Source organism: Pelophylax lessonae (genome assembly GCF_965119305.1).
Source record: "Pelophylax lessonae genome assembly, chromosome: 11".
Taxonomy (NCBI): domain Eukaryota; kingdom Metazoa; phylum Chordata; class Amphibia; order Anura; family Ranidae; genus Pelophylax; species Pelophylax lessonae.
The window spans coordinates 24,667,940-24,691,976 of NC_138778.1; the positions used below are offsets into that span (position 1 = coordinate 24,667,940).

General features: G+C 43.4%; 1 protein-coding gene across 2 annotated transcripts in view; it reads right to left on the reverse strand.

The window, feature by feature from the left end:
- Positions 1 to 2,377: 2,377 nt before the first annotated feature.
- The window catches only part of MBTD1 (mbt domain containing 1), a 75,418-nt gene continuing 53,758 nt past the window's right edge, over positions 2,378 to 24,037 (reverse strand). For both annotated transcript variants that reach the window (XM_082272476.1, XM_082272475.1), the window contains exon 15: positions 2,378 to 2,556. In XM_082272476.1, the coding sequence (XP_082128602.1) occupies positions 2,438 to 2,556 (119 nt within the window). In that variant the 3' untranslated portion in view covers positions 2,378 to 2,437. The remainder of the gene's footprint in view (positions 2,557 to 24,037) is intronic.

Consider the following 24,037-nt stretch of genomic DNA (forward strand, 5'->3'; position numbering starts at 1 on the left):
ATTCCCAGCCACGAAAATTCTTTTAGCAACATGAGGTGAAATTGAAGGCTTGTTTGGTTCAATTTCAAAATCAATGGCGGCACCATCGGATCACAAAATACATAAAATTTCTGAATTTCAAAAGAAAATTTGATTGAGATTTGACCAATGTATGGCCTGCATTAAATAAATCAGTGAGTAAGCCTGCACGCATACAGGTAATGCCGGGAAAACTAAGTGTCTATTATGCACCCTAATATTTTTTTTTTTTTGCGAAATAAAGATACAAAAAACAATTGCATACATTATATAAAATATCAGTTTAAAAATTTGTGAAGCTTATCAAATTAAAAATTGGCCAAAAACCATCATACGTTCTATTAAGTGGTATATCCAGCTACAACTTTTTTTTTTGAGTTTTGGAAAGAGCACGAAAGGGTTGGAACCCCTGTCATGTTTTTACCATTGTCTTGGGCTCCGTTACAAAGATTTCCCTGTCCTGTTGGCAACATTTTACCAGACAGGAAATGAGGGGAATTTTCCAACAAAATAAAACTCTTTTCTTCAATGGAGCCGGTAAAAAAGCTAGAACCCATCTCAGATTTGTATTTCCATCTGTGTCCTTGCTGCAAATTTTTTTTTTTATCCAACTTCCTGTCTGGTGAAACCCTTGTCAGCAGGACAGGAAGTGAGGGGAAATCCCTCCATTGGAGCCCTGGATAGCAGTATCAGTCCAACAGGATAAGGGTCCTTCCTAACTCCATCCAATACTAGAAAAAAAAAACGGAATTTTTGTAAAATCTTACTGTAAAATTCCTTTCTCTGAGTTCTCTGACAGTCGCCGCCCACTCATACAGTCTTCACCAATGGGGTATTGACTTCCTCTCCACAAGAGTAGCTAGGCATAAGACTTGTTAAAACAAAAGGATTTTACATAGACACACCCATGAGGGCTGTCCCACTGGTCCAATACCCCCCTGCAATCAGCCATGCCAAATCAGTTTGGTAGCAAACAGTTAAGTGTATAAAAACCCCAAAAGAGGGGCGGGGGCGGCGACTGTCGGAGGACTCAGAGAAAGGAATTTTACGGTAAGATTTTACAAAAATTCAGTATTCTCTTACGTCCTCCGACAGTCGCCGCCCACTCATACAGTCTTCACCAATGGGGATGTCCCAAAGCAGTGTAGACATGAGGGGTGGGAAACGCAACCGTCAGAAAAGGCAACGCAGCAACCACATCAGAGAAAGGAACCTTACATGAACAGCAAGGGAACCCTCTGGACAACCAAAAAAGCTCAACAGGAGCAACAACCCAGGAAAGCAAATAACCAAGGGGGTAAACAACCCCAACATAAAATAGAAGAAGGCTGAGACTGTAGCCCCAGCACAGGGAAGCCTATCTACTCCTTAACTAGGCAGAAGACAAACTGAGTTGGGATGGCTGATTGCAGGGGGGTATTGGACCAGTGGGACAGCCCCCATGGGTGTGTCTATGTAAAATGCTTTTGTTTTAATAAGTCTTATGCCTAGCTACTCCTGTGGAGAGGAAGTCAATACCCCATTGGCGAAGACTGTATGAGTGGGCGGCGACTGTCAGAGGACGTAAGAGAAAAAAGTTTTTGGCTTGACATACCGTGCACTTTAAAATTGCTGTATACCATATCTGGGTTACCTTGCTGTTGAAGCAGGACGCAGAGTTGAAAGGAGGACCCCACATATTGAAGTGGTCCAAGGGAATTATATGAGATGACCACACTAAAATCATACACACCCAGAGGGCAAAGAATTTAAGAGCATCCACGTAAAGTTCAGTGTGTACAGAGCTTAAGCAAAAATTCAATGCAAAAAAAAAAAAACAAAAACAGTAAAAAAAAAAAAAAAAAAAAAAAAAAAAGCTTGACAATAATTTTAAAAAATAATTACAGAAGGGCATATTTTCTCATTTACACAGTTAATAAATGCATTAATCATTTAAAATTTTTCTTTAAACAAAGTTTAGTAACTAAAATACGTTTCCTGGTCACCAAAAAAAGCTACCCAGTGTGTACCAAGATTGTGAACATATTTTTTTTTTTTGGTTTTTGTTTTTTTCTTTTTTTGCAAAATATCACCCTTCCTAAACAAATAATCTAGCCCTGCAAAAAAGGTACCAAAAGAAAAAAAAAAATCTATTTCCTTGCCTACAATGCACAATATTTGTAAAATCTGAAAATATTACATTTCTTTTCAAAAACTTCAAATACAACACAAAATCGTCAACGTTATTTAATAAACTGTAAAACTTTTTTTTCTTCACCAAAATATTTTCTTTGTCACTGAACAGAATGTCCCTGCACGCGAGTCCATTTTTTTGTGTTTTTTTTTTAAGATTCAGTTTGTTTTTATGTTTTTTTGTCTGTTTTGTTTTTGTAAGAAAACATTCTTATAGGGTTATTATTTAAGAATCGTTCAACTTGCATCAGGGTTCTTGTTTGATGTAGTAGCTGCCGGACCCGTTGCTCTCCTGGTCAGAGGCTCCTTGGAGAAAAGAATAATCCTCTCCGTCTAGCATCTCCTCCTTCAGCTGTAAAGTCGTTACTATGGGAAAAAATAAAAAGGTAAGTATAGGTATAGTCTACATACAATAAATACTATGCTGTGTATGTTTAAAAAATAAAAAAGAAGATAACTGCATGTCAGGACAGTTAGTAGGTCCACACATAAAGGCAGCTGAAGTTATATGCAAATTTCAACTTTTGCTTGTAAAAATCAAGCTTGTCCCTGCGCCTTCTACATCCTGAACCCATCCTGAGACATCTGTTTGAATGAATAATAGCGACGCTTTCCAGGGGAGGACTGGGCCAGGGGGCAGGGGGGCAATTGCCCCCTGGGCCGCTCTGATGTTCTGTAAAAAAGGCTGCACCGCTTCTGCCACAGACATCCCTAAAGGATTCCTGATGAAGAGAAGTAAAAAGTCCCCACCGCTGACCTACTAAGTCCCGGTTCATACTACCGCGACTTGTCAGGCGGCTTGGTTGCCTGATAAGTCGCAGTCCATTCAGTGCTATGGGAACCGTTCTAATAGGAGCGACTCAAGTCGCTCCGACATAGAAAATAGTTCCTGCACTGCTTTTGACAGAAGTCGGAGCGACTTGCATTGACTTCCATTATGTGAAGTCCGTGCAAGTCGCGCCGAAGTCGCGGTGCACGGCGACTTCACTAGTCGCCCCCGAAGTCGTGTCGCCAGTGTGAACCGACTCTGAAGGTGAGATGAAGACAAGGACAGAGCGCAGCCCTCCCCCCAGAACGGATAGTATATACTGTGTCTGAGGAGTAGAGGTCGGTTCCATGCCCCACTGGAGACTCTCCTCCCCTGGCCAGCCCCAACCCAGCTGTCCCAGCTCCCCCCAACCGCCCCATGCTGGCCAGGTTAGGAACCCGGATTCAGCCAATGAGTAGAGAGTACTTGGAGCAGGGCTTCAGCCTGGAATGTGGGGGTCAGGAGGAGGAGAGGAAGAGGGAGAGTGGGAGGGGGGCTAAGTCGTTGCACCATTGATCTCTGGTTTGTACTCACCCCCTGGGCTGGAAGTTGGCAGTCTGCCCCTGACGCCTTAATATGTCTTGGACACTAACCTGATCAAGCTTTTTAGGCTTTTCCATTAATTTGGAGGCCACCTGGTTCTGGTAAGCGGCCTGATTAGTGTTGGAGATCACACTTATTAAGGATCGGGTAAGATCATCCTTTTCACGCATGCTGGGATTTGTCTGTTTGTTTTTTTCAGTACTTTTTATAATTTTTTGCCCAATTTTTAATGGACATTTCACGGAAATTACATTATGCACTTCATGATCATGTTTTATCAATAATTTCTTTTGGACATTCATACATTTTTCACATGAGTTTTGCACTTTATGATCATGTTTATCAATTTGTTAGCGCTGAAATTTATTTGTGTAAATTATGCAGAAATGAAAAGAAGATCGGGCTCCACATAGTGCATTATCATAATGACTCAAAGTGGAGTCCAATCTCCTTTTTGTTTCTGCATAATTGACATGGGTTCCGAGTAAATAATCCAAGATGTAGCAGGATCGTTCTGAGATTCCCTTTCCTGGTCAAGGTGATCACACAAACGTGATTTGATCTTATTGCTGTATAGCAAGTAATATCAACTGCATCTGGTGAGTTGACAATTCCGTCATTCCTGCATCTGGTGAGTTGGCAATTCATTCATTCCTCTGACAGCACAGGGTGCTTTATTTTATACTTCTCAACATTCACAAGGCAGGAGTTCTGGCGGCCGGTCTTTCCATTTTTACCTTTTCTGAACTATATAAATCACTTTTTTTATGGACACTATGGATTGGCACATATGTATTATTTATGATGCACTTTTTTTAACCACTTCTGGACCGGGAGATTTATCCCCTTAACCACTTTAAGACCGGAGGATTTTCCCGCTTTATGTACTGGCCACTTTTTTCAACCTGGTACTGCGCGAATTTAACTGAAAATTGCGGACATGCAATGTTGTACCAAAACAAAATTTACGTCCTTTTTTTCCCACAAACAGAGCTTTCTTTTGGTGGTATTTGATCACCTCTGCGTTTTTAATTTTTTGCGATATTAATAATAAATAATATTGCTTTAAAGTCGATGTAAACCTGATTCGTGAAATTTGACCTAAGCACACACAGTATCTCACAAAAGTGAGTACACCCATCACATTTTTTGGAAATATTTTATTATATCTTTTCATGTGACAACACTGAAGAAATGACACTTTGCTACAATGTAAAGTAGTGAGTGTACAGCTTGTATAACAGAGTAAATTTGCTGTCCCATCAAAATAACTCAACACACAGCCATTAATGTCTAAACCGCTGGCAACAAAAGTGAGTACACCCCTAAGTGAAAATTCTCCAAATTGGGCCCATTTAGCCATTGTCCCTCCCCGGCGTCATGTGACTCGTTAGTGTTGCAAGGTCTAAGGTGTGAATGGGGAGCAGGTGTGTTAAATTTGGTGTTATCGCTCTCACTCTCTCATACTGGTCACTGGAAGTTCAAAATGGCACCTCATGGCAAAGAACTCTCTGAGGATCTGAAAAAAAAGAATTGTTGCTCTACATAAAGATGGCCTAGGCCAGTGATGGCGAACCCTTGGCACCCCAGATTTTTTAGAACTACATTTCCCATGAGGCTCATGCACTCTGCAGTGTGGTTGGGCATCATGGGAAATGTAGTTCCAAAACATCTGGGGTGCCAAGGTTCACCATCACTGGCCTAGGCTATAAGAAGATTGCCAAGACCCTGAAACTGAGCTGCAGCACGGTGGCCAAGACCATACAACGATTTTCAGGACAGGTTCCACTCAGAACAAGCCTCACCATGGTCAACCAAAGAAGTTGAGTGCACGTGCTCAGCGTCATATCCAGAGGTTGTCTTTGGGAAATAGACATATGGGTGCTTCCAGCATTCCTGCAGAGGTTGAAGGGGTGGGGGGTCAGCCTGTCAGTGCTCAGACCATACGCCGCACACTGCATCAAATTGGTCTGCATGGCTGTCGTCCCAGAAGGAAGCCTCTTCTAAAGATGATGCACAAGAAAGCCTGCAAACACTTTGCTGAAGACAAGCAGACTAAGGACATGGATTACTGGAATCATGTCCTGTGGTCTGATGGGACCAAGACAAACTTTTTTGGTTCAGATGGTGTCAAGTGTGTGTGGCGGAAACCAGGTAAGGAGTACACAGACGTGTACTTGTCTTGCCTACAGTGAAGCATGGTGGTGGGAGTGTCATGGTCTGGGGCTGCATGAGTGCTGCCAGCACTGTGAAGCTACAGTTCATTGAGGGAACCATGAATGCCAACATGTACTGTGACATACTTAAGCAGAGCATAATCCCCTCCCTTCGGAGACTGGGCCGCAGGGCAGTATTCCAACATGATAACGATCCCAAACACACCTCCAAGACAACCACTGCCTTGCTAAAGAAGCTGAAGGTAAAGGTGATGGACTGGCCAAGCAAAACTACAGGCCTAAACCCTATTGAGCATCTGTGGGGCATCTGTGGGGCATCCTCAAATGGAGGGTGGAGGAGCGCAAGGTCTCTAACATCCACCAGCTCTGTGATGTCATCATGGAGGAGTGAAAGAGGACGCCAGTGGCAACCTGTGAAGCTCTGGTGAACTCCATGCCCAAGAGGGTTAAAGCAGTGCTGGAAAATAATGGTGGCCACACAAAATATTGACACTTTGGGCTCAATTTGGACATTTTCACTTAGGCTGGCCATACACTATACAATTTTCTTGTTCAACTTTCCTTTAGATTTACCAAAACCATGTAATATAGGGTCAAACCTAAACACTTTTAATTTGTATGCAGTCAGGCAGGCCCTTGCACTACATAGTTTAAGGTAAATCTAAAGGAAATTGAATAAGAAAATTGTATAGTGTATGGCCAGGCTTAGGGGTGTACTTACCTTTGTTGCCAGCAGTTTAGTCATTAATGGCTGTGTGTTGTTATTTTGACTACTTTACATTGTAGCAAAGTGTCATTTCTTCAGTGTTGTCACATGAAAAGATAGAATAAATCATTTACAAAAATGTGAACGGTTTACTAACTTTTGTGAGATACTGTATAGCTGTAGTGTTTTCTTATCTCTCTCCAAAGCCCTGAATCCCATGTCTTTCTGCTGTTTTTTTTGCTCTGTTATCAGTATGATAACTTTTGACAGGTTCTCTGGTAAAACCAGCCTGAACTTTGTGTTGTGGGAGGTTGCTATAAATAGATTAGCAGAGAGCTTGTCATTTCACAGCACAGCTCTGCAAGTCTCTGCCTATGTGGAGTAGGCCTGTATGCCTTTCTTTCAATCAGCTGCCTTGGCTGTATGTCAAGAATCCACTCCCAGTGCTGAACAGGAATAGAAAATCTCTAAAATGATGTGCACATTCTAAAGAATATATAAAGCCGAAGGCAGCAGATGTACATGAAAAACATGTGTAGCGAGATTTGTTTCATCTTTGTGTATCATCTGAGGCTGTTCACTTCACTGGTTATATGTGAGGGTTTACACCCATTTAACTGACAATTGCGCGGTCGTAAGACGCTGTACCCAAATAAAATTGATGTCCTTTTTCCCTACAAATAGAGCTTTCTTTTGGTGGTATTTGATCACCTGTGTGCTTTTAATTTTTTGCACTATAAACAAAAAAGGACCCCAATTTGTGAAAAAAAACCCCATTTTTTTACTTTCTGTTTTAACCGGTTGCCGACCACTTACCGTATATTTACTGCGGCAGCGTGGCTCTCCCAGACAAACCAATGTAGGGCTACGTTGATCGCTTGGCAGGAACTAGAGGGCGAGCGTGCGCCGCTGGCGGCACCCTCCTGCCCCAGCTCGTCAGCAGGGAAGCCGATGCAGCGGCAGGCGGCTCTGATTGCCGCCTGACACCCGCAAGCATTCCCTGCTAAAAGAGAAGAAAGGTCAGCTGTTGTAAACACAGCTGACTGTTCTGCTCCCTGGAATGATCAATCATAGAGCCCCTGTGATCCTTCTATATAGGAACACAGGTCTCTATGGGCATTCCACAAGCCACGCCCCCCCCCACAGTTAGAAACACGCCCCTAGGCTGCATATTTGTAGCACTGATTCCTGTAGTAATGTCACTGGTACCCCCAAAAGTGTCAAAAATGTCCGTCAGGGGGTCCGATCTGTCCGCCCCAATGTCGCAGTCCCGCAAAAAATCGCAAATCGCCGCCATTACTAGTAAAATAAAAACAAAACAATAAAAATTACATAAATCTTTCCCGTAGTTAGTAGACGCAATAACTTTTGCACAAACCAATCAAAATACGCTTATTGCGATTTTTTTTTTACCAAAAATATGTAGCATAAAACAAATTGGCCTAAAATGTTAAAAAATTTTGATTTTTACATTTTTTTCTGGAATTTCATATAAAAAAATGTGAAAAATATTGTTACTTTTGCAAAATTTACGCTCTATTTTTGTTTATAGCGCATGATCAAAAAATCACACAGAAGATCAAATACCACCAAAAGAAAGCTCTGTTTGTGGGAAAAAAAAGGATGTCAAATTCGTTTAGGTACAGCGTCGCACGACCGCGCAAATGTCTGTTAAAATAACTCCGAAATGTCTGTTAAAATAAGTGCCGAATCGCAAAATATGGCCTGGTCATTAAGGGGGCAAACCTCCCGGTCCAGAAGTGGTTAAAACACATCCAATAAAATTTTAAAAAAAAAATCGAATTTCTTCATCAATTTTTGCCAATGTGTATTCTGCTACATATTTTTGGCAAAAGAAAACCCCCAATAAGCGTATACTAATTGGTTTGCACAAAAGTTATAGCATCTACATACTATGGGATAGGTTTATGGACTTTTTAATTTTCTTTTAATTTCATGTTTTCACTAGTAATGACAATAATCAGCGATTTTTAGCAGGAATGCGACATTGCGGTGGACAGATCTGACACTAAGTGACACTTTTTGGGGAACAGTGACACCAATACAGTGATCAGTGCTAAAAAAAAAAAATGCACTGTCACTGTACTAATGACACTGGCAGGGAAGGGTTTAAAACCAGGGGCGAGTGTGCTCCTAGGGAGTGCTTTCTAACTGTGTGTGTGTGTGGGGGGGGGGGGGGGGTGGATGCACTGGACAAAAAGAGAAATCTGTGTTTTACTCCCTGACATAACAGCGGTCTGCATTGTTTACATAGGAAGGCCGGCGTTCTACCTTTCCTCCGAGCGATCGCCGGGTCTCGACAGCCGCTTGCTGATTGGCTGCCGCTGTGTCCAATCACAGCGAGAGCAGCGCCCTAGATCTCGTGCACAAAATCACGTACAGGTATGTGACTTTGCGCAGTCAGGCCACATTGCCGCAGTATAGATGCGGTGGGCGGTCCGGGAAGCGATTAAAAAAATAAATAAATAATTGTGTGCAGCTTTTTTTCTCCCGTTTTCCTGCCGTCTCTTTCTGTCTGCATCCCTTCAAGAATTGGTTGTATTTCTCAGGGCAGGTTTCCAGGTGACAACAGTGGCCCATGTCTGTGTAATAGGTGTTAAAAATGCCACTTGTAGTTACCGTCAGATTCCCGTGTGACAACCAAGTAATAGAACTGGTAAACAGGGATGGAGCGTTGTCACTGCGGAAGTGCCTGAACACAAGGTCCTTCATGGTAGGACGAGCAGGTATTATTTTAATGAAACCTGCAAATTTCAAAATATTGAAAAGGAGTTGTAGCATCTTACAGTATAATGAATTCATTGACTGGGTTTATACACACTGTAAAAGAAACATGTCAGGACTGGTAATTTTTCTCCTTCACTGATTTGCACAGATGAGGCTGCACTGATGAGCAGGCCCTAATATGCAGCACGGATAGGCGGCACTGATGAGCAGCCACTAATATGCAGCACTGATGAGCAGGCACTAATATGCAGCAGTGATAGACGGCACTGATGAGCAGGCACTAATATGCAGCACTGATAGGCGGCACTGATGAGCAGCCACTAATATGCAGCAGTGATAGACGGCAATGATGAGCAGGCACTAATATGCAGCACTGATAGGTGGCACTGATGAGCAGGTACTAATATGCAGCACTGATGAGCAGCCACTAATATGCAGCAGTGATAGGCGGCACTGCTGCCACTAATATGCAGCACTGATAGGCGGCACTGATGAGCAGGCACTAATATGCAGCAGTGATAGACGGCACTGATGAGCAGGCACTAATATGCAGCACTGATAGGCGGCACTGATGAGCAGGCACTAATATGCAGCACTGATAGGCGGCACTGATGAGCAGGCACTAATATGCAGCACTGATAGGCGGCACTGATGAGTAGGCACTAATATGCAGCAGTGATTGACGGCACTGATGAGCAGCCACTAATATGCAGCACTGATGAGCAGCCACTAATATGCAGCACTGATGAGCAGCCACTAATATGCAGCACTGATGAGCAGGCACTAATAGGCAGCACTGATTAGCAGGCACTAATATGCAGCACTGATAGGCAGCACTGGTGAGGAGGCACTAATATGCAGCAGTGATAGACAGCACTGATGAGCAGCCACTAATATGCAGCACTGACAGGCGGCACTGGTGAGCAGGCACCAATATGCAGCACTGATAGACGGCACTGAAAGCCAGCACGGACTTGCTTCACTTACAGACCCCAAATCCCTCCATAGAGAGTACCTGTCACCAGGGATGTTTTACATTCCTTGTGACAGCAATAAAAGTTTTTAAAAAATAAATAAATTAAAGGGACAGTGTAAAAATAAAAACTTTAAATGTGCAGAATATCGGCACCTAATGTCGGCTATCGGCCTGAAGGGTGGCCTTTAAAATCGGTATCGGCTCTGAAAAAACAATATCAGTCGATCCCTAATGTTCAGCTTTATATCATTGATTGAACCTCAGTGCTGCTAGTCTCCTGCAGCTTCTTTCTGTCTGCATGCACTCCAGCGATGGCTGCAGGTCATTTGCCCTTAATGGGTTTCCTGATGGTGACAACAGTGGGCTATATCTGTGTAATGTGCATTGTCATGGTCACTTTTAGTCTCTTATTGGGATAATGTGTGATTGGGTAACTACAATATACAATTTGGAGACAGGGAGAGTGTTGTCACCTCCGTTGTAGGATCACCAGGTATCACAAAAGCTGCACATTTAGGATTATAGAAAATGGACTGAGTGAAGCGAAATCAAGAATTGTAGGGCCCATCCACACTGTTGTGTTGCGAAAACGTTCACTGCAATGAAGCAACCTATTCAGTTGAACGATCTGCCTAATGTACCAAAAAAAAAAAAGCACATGTATTATTTTTGTATTACAGAACACTGCAACGTACGATATTGTGTCACCATGTGTTGCGGCGTGTCAACCCTTCTGTTGGCAAGATGGGTTAGGGTACCATTCAAAATGGATCCAAGGAGTGCGTTACCGCAACAAGATGGTGTGATCGGGCCCTTACAGCTGGCACCAAGGTTGGGGGTAATCTTCTGATAGGGACACCTGTTCCAGCGACAACGGTCTACCCTTTTTTGTGGCTGGATACACCTTAGCAATTGTATCACTACTCCCTTGGGAGCTGCTGGATGCGGATTCCCCTGGGTTACCCATAGCAACAACTTAGTAATACAAAGTACTTTAAGTGTTTGGCTCAGTCAGGAAACAGTCCAGGGGATTTGTTTTTATTTTAGAACTTGGATAGGAGAATGGATAAGTGGGACACTCCAACTGGATGAACTATGCACAATTTTAGGACTTCTAACTATGTTGAGTGCGGCAAGGCCACTGCTTCACCTTGCCACTGAAGTGAAGTATCTAATAAGCAAACTGTATAGTGCATTACTCTTCAGGGTCCCGCTTGGCACCCCCTTTACCCCTACTTTTCATGGTTCTACTTGGCACCCCCTTTACTCTTGCATACTGTGTGAGCTGACCTTCTGACTTTACTGGAGTGGTCCTCCTTCCTGGGCAGACCTCTTGGTAAGCCCCCTGGTACTCACGGACATTGTTTTTCCCAGGTGACTCTGCCAGCAGCTCCACTGTCAGCTTTCCAGGATCCTTCAGGCTCAGCTCCACACCTGGCTCACTAGGCCAACTGCCTGTGACCACCTTCCTCCAACTGCAGGAGGAGAGACAGCGGTCCCCCTCCTCCTGGGACTCTGCTTCCCACCAAAGACGCCCTGTCACATGTGCCCTTGGCTTTTATGATCAATCCCAGGATGCACTGCGGTTGTGCCCTCCCTGTCACAAAAGCCTGTGTGTCACTGGCTGGGTTTCCTCCACTGTCCAAGAGGCTCCCCTACTGCATACAGTGGGGACACTCCCTCAGACCAAGTGAATCACACATGGACACATGCAACAGGCAAAACTAACAGATCAGGCTCCCCTGATAAGTAGATGGAGCATAACAATGCTTTTAACCTAGCACCTACCTAGGAGGGTGCTACACAATATTGCAGTTTTTTGCCAACACTAGTGAAATTGCCATCAGTGTCACCCAGCCCCGTCTCTGCAAAGGTCTACAGACAGCCTAAAAGTTTGCCAAAACACCCATTCATACATTTTATATAGGAGACATATTGAATTTAAAGAAGTGTCATTTATTTTCTAATTGGTCTCCTGTCCCCCAGGGGACAATGTATGTGTAGAACTTCGTCTAATCTTCCCTACAGGCTATCCACATGGCTGGACAGGATGCCCCCCTCCCAGCCATCAAAGCACTTGCCTGGGACAAGTAATGGCAAGAGGAATGCAGAGGGGGTTCATATCAGACTTTTATCCCTTTGTATTGCTCTTGCCTTCGCTTGTCTCTGGAAAGGGAGGGTTCATTATCAGACTCTTATCCCTTTGCATTGCTCTTGCCGTCGCTTGTCTCTGGAAAGTGCTTGGAGCTAGAGATAAGCAGCAGCTATCAATACAGCCATTTTCTTGTTAGCTGTGTTGTCAGATGGCTGTGGAGGGAGAACATTCTGTCCTACCATATAGTTAGCCTTCCACAACATATAGGAAGATTGGGCAAAGTACCTCATGTGTATTGTCCTCTAGGGCAGTGTTTCTCAACTCCGGTCCTCAGGGCACACTAACAGGCCAGATTTTAAGTATTACCTTGGGGAGAGGCAGACTAGAATACTGCAATCACTGAGCAGCAAATGATATCACCTGTGATGTATTTCAGTCTTCTTGCAAACCTGGCCTGTTAGTGGGCCCTGAGGACCGGAGTTGAGAAACACTGCTCTAGGGAACAGAATACTGCATGAAAAAAATTAAGAGACACTTCTTTAGGTTTCTCATATCTTGGAAGTTTTGATGATCAAGTGTTAGCCCCGTTCACATCTAGCAGTTTAGGTTCAAGGGCGGAATCGTTGTGATTCTGCCTGCAATTACAAATCGCATTGCAATGCAGGCAAATCGCAGCATGCATGTTTGTACACCATTCATTTTTAAGGGCACAAAAGCGCGGTATGGTTTTGCAGCCATTGCTGCGTGATTCCCTGCATCCCATAATGCTCGTTACCCAAAAGAAGCTCCTGCTCCATTTTGGACGACAAGCTTCAGGCGATGCAATTTACCACAATTAAAAATGAATGGCATACAAACATGCATGTTGTGTTTTGCCAGCATTGCAGTGCAATAGAAAAAAAGAGGGGGAGGCACCTCATCCATACATTATATAATCGGGGAACTGGAGAAAGTGCAGAGAAGGGAAACCAAACTGATAAGAGGCATGGAGAAGCTCAGCTATGAGAAAATATTAGAGGAACTGAATTTATTCTCTCTTGAGAAGAGGAGATTAAGGGGGGATATGATCACCATGTAAAAATGCATAAGGGGTCCATATAGTGAATTTGGTGTTGAGTTATTCACTTTAAGGTCAACACAGAGGACAAGGGGGCACTCTTTACGTCTAGAGGAAAATAGATTTTGTCTCCAAATGCAGAAAGGTTTGTTCACTGTAAGAGCTGTGAAAATGTGGAATGGACTCCCTCCAGAGGTGGTTCTGTTTGCTCACCAGATTGCTTTAATAAAGGCCTGCATTCTTTCCTAGGTGTACATAATATAAATGGGTAATAATATTTATAGGTAAAGTTGATCCAAGGAATATCCGATTGCCTCTCGGGGGGATCAGGAAATAATTTTTTCCACTGCTGTAGCAAATTGGATCATGCTTTGCTGGCTTTTTTTCGCCTTCCTCTTGATCAACTGTGGGTATAGGATTGTGTATATGAGATTGTATGGTTGGGTTTTCTTTACTATTTTTTTTTTTTATTGGTTGAGCCAGATGGACTTGTGTCTTTTTTCAACCTAACTAAGTAACTATATGCAAAAAAAGGAAGGGAAGCAAAAGGAGGAGTTTTAGGACTATACTGGTACCAAAAAGAGAACTGCCCATATGCAAGTTATGTTTTTGATATTTTATCATAACTTGTACATGGCCAGTCCTCTTTATGGTACCAGTATAGTCCTAAAACTCCTCCTTTTGCTTCCCTTCCCCTTTTTGCAGCATTGCAGTGCAATTTGGAATCACAGGCAAAACCTTAGTGAATCACTAGATGTGAACGGGGTCTTAAAAAAGAACTATGAGCAAAACTTTTTATTTTGGATAGAGCAGAGGAGGGTCATAACCCCCATCAGATGTTTTTGCCATCTGTGTCCCATTGTGGAGATTTCCCTTCACTTCCTGTCCCATAGCCAAACAGGAAGTGAGAGGAAAGCCCTGCAAATTAAGGGAATTCCATGGGGGCCCCTAGGTCACTAAAATTATTGTCCCTGTTGAAAGATTTTCCCTTTTCTGGGGACAACCCAAAATATGGAATTTTCTTTTGCTTTCAATGATAATGGTAAACAGGACAAATAGAGAGGGTGAATCTCCCAAACGGGGGCACAGACAGTAACATAAACTGACAGGGGTTCTAATCCCTCTTTACTCTATCCAAAACTTTAATAAAAAAAAAATGTATTGGCTTTAGTTATACTTTAGGGCTGCCACACTCCTTTGCTCTACCCACGGTATTCTGTAATGCTTTGCACAATTTCCAAGATGGCAGCTGTAAATGGACAGCTAAGATCAGGGGTTTTCAAACTATGGCCCTCCAGTTGTTCAGGAACTACAATTCCCATCATGCCTAGTCAAATCTGTGAATGTCAGAGTTTTACAGTGCCTCATGGGATGTGTTGTTCAGCAACAGCTGGAGGGCTGTAGTTTGAGGATCCCTGGCTGAGATCATGTGACCAATCTATTACTGGAACCGTCTTTGTATTATTTTTCTGCTGCAGCTGGGTAGTTGATAGTAGTGCACACAGGTTGAAAGACATCCCTTTAAATGCAGTAGAATGTATTTTGTCCCCGGAAAACAAATGCCTAAAAATGTGATTGAGAACTCGGAGATTTGCTCATACCAAACACACTTGGCTCATGTGATGGGAGTCACTTTGGTGTTGGGGGCCCGTGGAACCCAGCTTACCCTCGAGAGGTTGAGAAATTCCTCTCTCAGCCCCCCAGGCCTGTCTTATGTGTAAGGGACACAGGGTGTCCAATGAAATGATGGACAGCTACTATATGGACACTGAGAATATGGTTTGGATTACTTCAAATGGGACAGTAATATTTATCAACAATATATCTCAAGAACTATGAAGATTTATTCCCTCTTTACACTGTGAGGCCTATAGACTGTTGTAGACTGTTACCATGAAGATTGTGACTCCTAAATTATCAAAGCATTGCTTTGCTGTGTATTCCATGTACTTCAATGTAGGAGACAGACTGATACTGGGGTCTCTTGCCATTGTCTGTATAATAAGGTGTTCTGTATTTATACTTAGGATAATGTGTAATTTTGTATTTTGTTTTAGCTTTGTTGCCGGCAGTCTGGTCATCCTGGCTGGTTTAAGTGCGCTGAGTTAATTAGCATGTGAATAAGAACACTGTTTAGATGGGGATTAGCCATGAGTCAGCTATACCTCCTTATCTAACCATTGTGTGATGTTTTGGGTAAATATTCGGGTCATTGTATGTAGTGACTGACATACTTCTCTAGTGCATAAAAGTCTGTTTCTTGTTCAATAAAGAGTTAGTTGTTTTCAGATACATACAAGCTAAGTTGTCGACTATTTTTTTGTGCAGGGCGGCTGGAATATCTATCTACGTTCAGACTGAAGGAAGCCGTATACTGAAGGAAGCCAACAGGCACGTTGTGTGGTCACGGTTCCATTACAGCTCACTTCTATAGACATTTATATATAGGCAAAATAGCTTTGTTGTAAGGTTCCTATTGGTTCTATTGATTTGTAAACCGGCCTAAAGACATGCCTGTCTTTCTCTATGCATCTACTAATTCTTCTCTCCCAGAAGGTCCTCTTTTCTTAGAAGCAAAACTTGAAGCCTCCAATAAAAAGGGTTTCGGCACTTACATTTTGTGAGACACAAATAAAGGAGGATTTAGCTCAGTCAGGGAAGGTAAAGGAAGTTTTTTTTTTTTTTGTTTACTTTATGAAGCTTGTGCATCACATAGTCACTGAATGTATTATTTGCTTATATTGTGATAAAAAAAGTTTTAGGTGAAATTTTAAGAAGTTAACCCCCACACAAGTAAAAGCTCAGTTACAGCTGGAGACTGTTTTTTTTTTTTTTCTGGGAACTCCGTCAGCAAGATCTCCCTGCCATTGGTCCTGACTCTGTAGTCTGCAAATTGTGGGAGAAACTGCTCTTAATGCAATCTCCACGATAGAAATCCACCACAAAGACCAAGAAACTTCCACCCAGATGGAGACACATTAGGTTTTATTTTTTTTCTGCTTTGAGTTCACAGTATTTTTTTTGGTGAAAATGTGTCAATGTCAAAAAGTATGAGGTGTGGTGAGTTTAGTCACACTGGAACTCTTACTGGTCTACAGGAGAGGGCTTTGATATAAGCAAAACAGCCCCCAAACTATGGCCCTCGAGTTGTTCAGGAACTACAATTTCCATCATGCCTAGTCATGTCCGTGACTGTCAGTTTTACAATGCCTCATGAGATATGTAGTTCCGCAACAGCTGGAGGGCCATACTTTGAGGATCCCTGCTACAGAGGTTGCACAAGCAGTCCAACTCCTCCAGGATGGCACATCAATACGTGCCATTGCCAGAAGGTTTGCTGTCTCACCCAGCAGTCTCAGGAGCATGGAGGAGATTCAGGGAGACCGGCAGTTACTCTAGGAGAGCTAGACAGGGCTGTAGAAGGTCCTTAACACATCAGCAAGACTGGTATCCGCTCCTTTTTGCAAGGAGGAACAGGATGAGCACTGTCAGAGTCCTACAAAATGACCTCCAGCAGGCCACTGGCGTGAATGTCTCTGACCAAACAATCAGAAACAGACGTCATGAGGGTGGCCTGAGGGCCCAACATCCTCTAGTCAACACTGTGCTCACTGCCCGACACCGTGGAGCTCAATTGGCATTTGCCACTAAACACCAGAATTGGCAGATCCACCACTGGTGCCCTGTGCTTTTCACAGATGGGAGCAGGTTCACCCTGAGCACATGTGACAGATGTGAAAGGGTCTGGAGAAGCCGTGGAGAACATTATTTCGCCTGTAACATCGTTCAGTATGACCGGTTTGGTGGTGGGTCAGTGATTGTCTGGGGAGGCATATCCATGGAAGGATGCACAGACCTCTACAGGCTAGATAGTGGGGCCTTGACTGCCATTAGGTTTTAGGATGAATTCCTTGGACCCATTGTCAAACCCTATGCTGGTGCAGTGGGTCCTGGGTTCCTCTTGATGCACGGCCTCATGTGGAGAGTATGTAGCCAGTTCCTGGAGGATGAAGGAATTGATACCATTGAATGGCCCCCACGCTAACCTGACCTAAATCCAATAGAACACCTCTGGGACATTATGTTTCCATCCATCCGATGGCACCAGGTTGCACCTCAGTCTGTTCAGGAGCTCAGTGATGCTCTGGTCCAGATCTGGGAGGAAATACCCCAGTACACCATCCATCGTCTCATTAGGAGCAAGCGCTAAAGTTGTCAGGCATGCATACAAGCACTTGGGGGCCATACAAATTTCTGAGTACCTTTGAGTTGCTGCAATGAAAATTTCACTAAAATGGACGAGCTGTCTGCATCAGTTTTTCACTTTGATTTTAGAGGGGTCTGAATTCAGCCCTTTTTTCATTTCCATCAAGCAATGTAGCATCCTTTCATTTTTTTACACATTACCCAGTCCATAACAGTATAGATCCTAACACATTACCCAGTCCATATCATTATAGATATCCAGCATATTTTTCCCTGTTGAGATCAGAAATGTTTTCAAAACATTCCTTTAAATTTTTTTGAGCAGTGTATATACATACCAGCTCTCAAATTTTCCACTTTCCGGCTCACATTTTGCGAGTGGAAAATGATTGAGGGCAAGTGTGGGGCTTCTGCGAGAGCCATTCTCCCAGCGATCGCCCAGGGGAAAAGAGAGGAGAGGAAGAGGAAAGCCGGCCAGATAATCACAGAGCGGAGATTGCCTCACTGTAACAGCTTTCATTTGAATTGCTGGGCGCTCGCCATCACACACAGCACCGCCTCCTGGCCCGGCTCCTTTGATAGATAGAATATCGGTCCAATGCCAGGACGTGTGACATCTATCATAGGAGCCGATCCAAGAGCCTGGATCCACTGTGTGTGATGGCAAGCACCTGGAAATTTAAATGAAAGCTGTGATTATCTGGTTGGCTTTCCTCTTCCTGTCCTCACTCTAAAGCCCCGTACACACGTACCGATGGTCGGCTTACAAATGTTCCTCTTTTCTCCCCGGGATGTCGGTGTCTGCTGAAAAGTGCAAAGACAGCACAAGGACAGCACAAGAATTTTGTCCGCCGACTGCAGAAGTGATGTCATGTAATGGTTAACTTTCCCTGTGTTTTCTATTTTCTGAGCATGCCCAGTCTTGCAAATCTGCGGTCTGTCGGCCGAATTGTGTACTGACAGGCGAACAATCGTCCGTTCTGGTGTCGGCATACAAATATTTTCATGTTTGCACGAAAGACTTTTGTCCGCGGATTGTGCGCAGACATCTGTCGGAGGCACCATACTAACACGCGTACAATCGGCAGATCCTTCGTCCACCGACGTTTGTATGCCGACGATCGGTACGTGTGTACGGGCCTTTACCCTGCACTGGTCAGGCTGCATTGATGGGGACAGGTGAGACTGCACTGACGGGCACACGTTAGGCTGCATCTATGGGCAAAGGTGAGGTTGCATTGATGAACACTGATAAAGTTGTTATTAACATTTATTTTTGTAACTTCTGCATTAATGCAAAAACATTTAACAGTGTCATTTTAGGAGATAATTTATAAGGGCTTGGTTCAGGGCAGAATAGCGGTTGGGCAACTGGTGGTGAGTAACCCTTGAGGCCTGGTTAGTAGCTCAGGCTTTGAAATTTTGAGCCCTGCGCATATATATATATATATATATATATATATATATAAAAATATAATTTTAATCCAGTTAAATAAGGAAAGTATCATATTTTTTATTATATTCCTCGATTTTCTCTAAAACTTGCACAAGAAAAAAAATTCAAGGAAAAAAAAAAAAAAAAAAACTTGATTTGGGGTTTAAACATTCCCTACTCCACTAAAAACAAAAATGGCTTTAGCTATTGTGGAACTCCATTTTTAACAAAATTGCTAGCAATGATAGCCAAACAGACTTTGTGGGGGAAATTTACTAAAACTGGAGCACTCAGAATCTAGTGCAGCTGTGCCTGGTAACCAACCTGCTTCTAACTTCAGCTTGTTCAATTAAGCTTTGACAATAAAACCTGGATGCTGATTGGTTTCCATGCAGATCTGCACCAGATTTTGCAGTCTCTAGATTTAATAAATGACCCCTGTATGTCTCTGGCCAAAAATAGCTTCTGCCTTACCTGCTAGCGATTTTTAGGCATGCACAGCTCAGTATGCAGTCTCGGCATGCCATTGGTGTCAGCATCCATTAATTCAACAGCGCATGGAAATGGAGAAAATCACATCGCTGAAGGAGTCTTTGGCAGGCAAGTGTTCCAAACGTTGACCTTGTGGTTCTAATGGGAGTTTGGGTTGTAGACCAGTGTGTGACTTGTTACTATCACTGAATGTAAAGGCCCGTACACACGTGCAGATTGTCGGCCGAAAAGATTCGGCCGACGACCGATCGGCCGATTTTCGGCTTGTTAGTATGATGCTTCCGACAGCCGACAGCGCACTTTCGGCTGAACAGAATCTGTCGTGCAAGCATTAAAATTTTTGTATGCCGACACCAGAACGGCCGATTGTTCGCCAGTCAGTACAGAATTCGGCCAACAGACAGCAGATTTGCAAGACTGGGCATGCTCAGAAAAGAAAAAACACAGGGAAAGTTAACCATCACATGACATCACTTCTGCAGTTGGCTGTTGTTGGCGGACAAAATTCGTGTGCAGTCTTTTGCACTTTTCAGCGGACACGACAGCCCGGGGACAAAAGACGGCCGATCGTTCGGCCGACGATCGGTACGTGTGTACGGGGCTTTAGTTTTCCAAGTGTTTGTTGCACATAGCATCCAAAGTCTTTATTTCATTATTCCCTGTTGTACCGGTAAAATAAAGTGAAGCCAATATATAAAATGTATTGTTAGTGGTCATGTCTCTGTCCTAGGAGTCCAGGCCCACTCTTTGGACTGCTATGAAAGGGAACTTCTCAGTAAAGTCTACATGAATACATTTCCAACATGTCAAAATTTTCTGCAACTTTATAATTTTTATTATCTTTAAAATCTGTATCTTAGCACTGGAAAAAGTCACCCAAGGCTCTAGTAAGTTTATTGCAGGCAGGAGAAAGAATTTCCGTGGACTTTCAAGTTAAAGCCCTCAGATAATTTATAACCACTGTCTCTCAAGCTAAAAAAGCAGACTGAAACACGATAAAGTTAAGCTCAGTAACATTCCCATGTCAGCTATGGGCCCATTAATTTAGCAGTTTCCCAAAACTGTTACATTCATGGTACCATTCACACCAGGTGCAGTAGGGCTGCATTTGGTGGCCAAACAGCACAGTCCCACCACATGACATACCAAAATGCCTCATCCCCTCCCTGGGCAGGTCACACCACTACGTTTTGGTGGTATGCGCTGAAAAAGGTACAGCCTGCCATACTTATTACAGCACAGTGTGGTGCAATGCATCGCTTTGCACTGCACACAGGCCGACAGAACTTCGTAAAAGGTCAAGTATGACCTTTCAATAAAGTTCATTTAGAGGGGGGAAATGTGAGCAGTGCAATGGCACTGTATACAACACTGCTGTAATGCAGCAGCTGGTGTGAATGCATTAATGCAATGAATGAAAACTGTCACAGTAGCTTTGCAGGCTCAACTGGACTGGTCAAGCCATCTGATGGCTGATATCATAACTGATCACATGGCCAGCAGCATGGCAAATGCAAATCAAACAAAGGCTAAGATGGTAGCTTCCTCATCGCTAACGGAGAGTCAGGTTTAGCTCAGCTTGGATTTGGTATTAAATTTAGTGAAGCATAAAGTGGGGGGGTCTGGGTACCTGACACACCTTCAAGTGTTACGCTACATTGGCAGATGTAGCTCTTCAAGGCAATGAAGACTGGACTCACTGCCCACTGGGAATAGGAGTAGGAGTAGGGTTGCCACCTCATCCCTGTAAAACCGAACACGATTAAATTACACAGGTTCTGTGGCTGATTAAGGTGGTAATTAAACTCGGTGCCTTATCTGAATTAATTTAACCTCAGAACCTGTGTAATTCATAGGTGTTCGGGTTTAAAGGGATGAGATGGCAACCTTAAGTATGAATGATCTTTTGTAGGGTGGCTCACTTTGAATTTCATAGTTACATAGTAGGTGAGGTTAAATAAAGACAATAGTCCATCCAGTTCAACCTGTGTAGGTGTGTGTGACCGTAATCATGTCTCATACCCCTGAATGTTCTGATCCTTGAGATTTACGTCTAAGAGTCTTTTGAAAGCAACCATACTTCCCGCAGAAACCACCTCTTGTGGTAGAGAATTCCACAATTTTGTAGCCCTAACAGTAAAGAACTCCCCTGCCTGAGGTTAAAACGCTTCTCCTCTAATCGCATTGTATGCCCTCGAGTCCTCATGCAATCCTTTCGACTGAATAGCTTTTTTTCTATGCTGCTATCACCATTGAGATATTTATAAATTGCTATCATGTCCCCTCTCAGGCGTCGCTTCTCCAGGGAGAATAAATCAAGCGATTGCAGGACGTTCTTCACAATTAAGTTCCCTAGTCACAGGATGTTCTTGTAGTTGGAACTGTATTTATGTGGCTCTGCAGGGTACTCATCATTGATGTATTGCTATGCCTATTTTGCCTAAACTGAGTATTAATCTTTGAGGAAAAAAAAAATCAGCAATGGCAGTCTACACACTTGTCTCAGATTTTATATATATATATATATATATTATTTTTTTTTTTTTTTTACTCCAACCTAATCAAGTTTCCATATAATAAGGTTTGGCACTAGCATATTTAAAGGGTCAGCAGATGCCATTCTAAAAGTGCTTCTATATTTTGTTGATTCAGGGCAAAGCAACAGGTTCACTTTAGTGGTGGCCCCACCAGCAGCCCCATACTCTACTTCACAGGAGACGGCACAGAGACAAACCATCCGGTACATCCAGATATAGGGGAGAATGTGATTTGCTTTCCTTCCTCGTACTTGCACTGTCACAGTGGAGTGGTGAAAGTTAGTGCTGTGTAAGCTAAACAAATAGGCAGGGGAATGAAACAAAGGGTAAGTATGTGGATCTGCTGGGGTCAGCTTTAAAGTGGGACAGAACTCAGAAAGTAAAGATTCGTTATCTTACAGGAAACATGAAGAGTTATTAAAGCAGTACCCTAAAATCTTTACCTTGAGTTTCCCCTGAAAAAAACAAAACAAAGCCTCATAGCTGTGTATCCGCAGAGTTATATCATACAAGGCACTGCTCTCCCACTAGTCTCACAATTTTTGGCAATAGAACTGGTGATGTCACAACTGTGCTACTTGCTGGAGAGGAAGCTGTACTTGAAGACCTGCAGTGCATTTCTGCATTATTCATTCTGCAGCTTCTTGAATACTAATGAATAGGTATTAGGTGGGTGGGGAGCCCTGATATGAGAAAACAAACCCCTGTCCTCTTCTGAAATGGTCACCTCCACACAGATACACAGTGCAAGGCATGGTAAAGTCAGTCCTAATGAAAAAAAGATAATCTGCAGGCAGCCTAAGGGCAATACTGGAGCCTAGGCCTTTGCTTGCCTTTTCCGAAACAGCTTCCAGGGTACAAAGTCCTCAAGTGAAATTGTTGCTTTGCATGGCCACACAGGTTGATTTTAAGTCCTTGATTTCTTGTGCGGTTTCTACAACGAACATGAGGGGCAAAGAAATAAATTTGAACCTGTCAAACTCTTTATCCAATTAACTGCTCTTGGAGATCTGTAAAGCCAACCACAGATCAACTGAATCTTGGCCAGTTCAGCAGGAACGGGCCGAGGTTTGATCTATCCCTGGGCAGGCTGGTTGTATCCAAGTTGATCCATCAATCAACTTGGGAACAACCAGCCTGTCAAATTTTTTACATGCAATTACTGCCAGCAGCTATCGATCATTGCGTTTTTCGGGGCCAGGAAGATTCATTATGCACATCCCAACCCGGACAACCGCCCCCTGCAGGCAGAACAAAATAGCGCTGCAGAAGGGATTACCCTATCAACTCTGAATGTGTTGATAGTGGAATCCTGAGATTTCTTTCCTTCCATTTGTGGTGTAAGGAAAGAAAAATCGACTCATCGATGGCTTGCCTTAAGTCTGGTACACACGGGCCAAATATCAGCCGGTTCGGTTCAACAGAAACCAGCTTACATTTGGCCCATGTGTACAGCTTCTGTCGAAACGGCCATGCTATAAAAACAGCTGCTGATCAGTGCTTGCAGCCAATGGCTGTGAGTGCTGACTGCATAGGCGTGCGCAGGGGGTGTGCCAGGTGTGCCTGGGCACACCCTAATCACTACGCTGCAGGGTGGAGAGTGGGGAAAGGGGCTAGTAAATATGTAATTTACTGGTTCCTTCCTCTTCCAAATGAACATTGTTAACACAACTAGGTTTACTATGTTTCAGTTTGTGAATGAACAGGAAGCCGCTCAGCACAGAGCACTTCCCATTCATTCACTGTCCAGTGCAGCTGAGGCTGCAGAGAAAGGTGTGTGTGTTTGAGCTTTGGGGTGCACACCCTAATGCAATAGGCTGCGCACACCTATGACTGACTGGTGTGGGGCTCATCCTACTGTTAGTACATCGATCTCCCCACTAAGTTATTGTTTTCGAACATCACATAGTTAGTACAGCAAGCTTCTCAGTTATTTTTTGGTCAGCCCACAGTGTGTACCATCATGCATTACAAAAGTCCTCTATCTGCAGTCTAATCTTCTAAGCTTATCATACAATGATGCTAAGAGTGTCCATAGCATTTGACAAACTTCTGCACCATCTAACT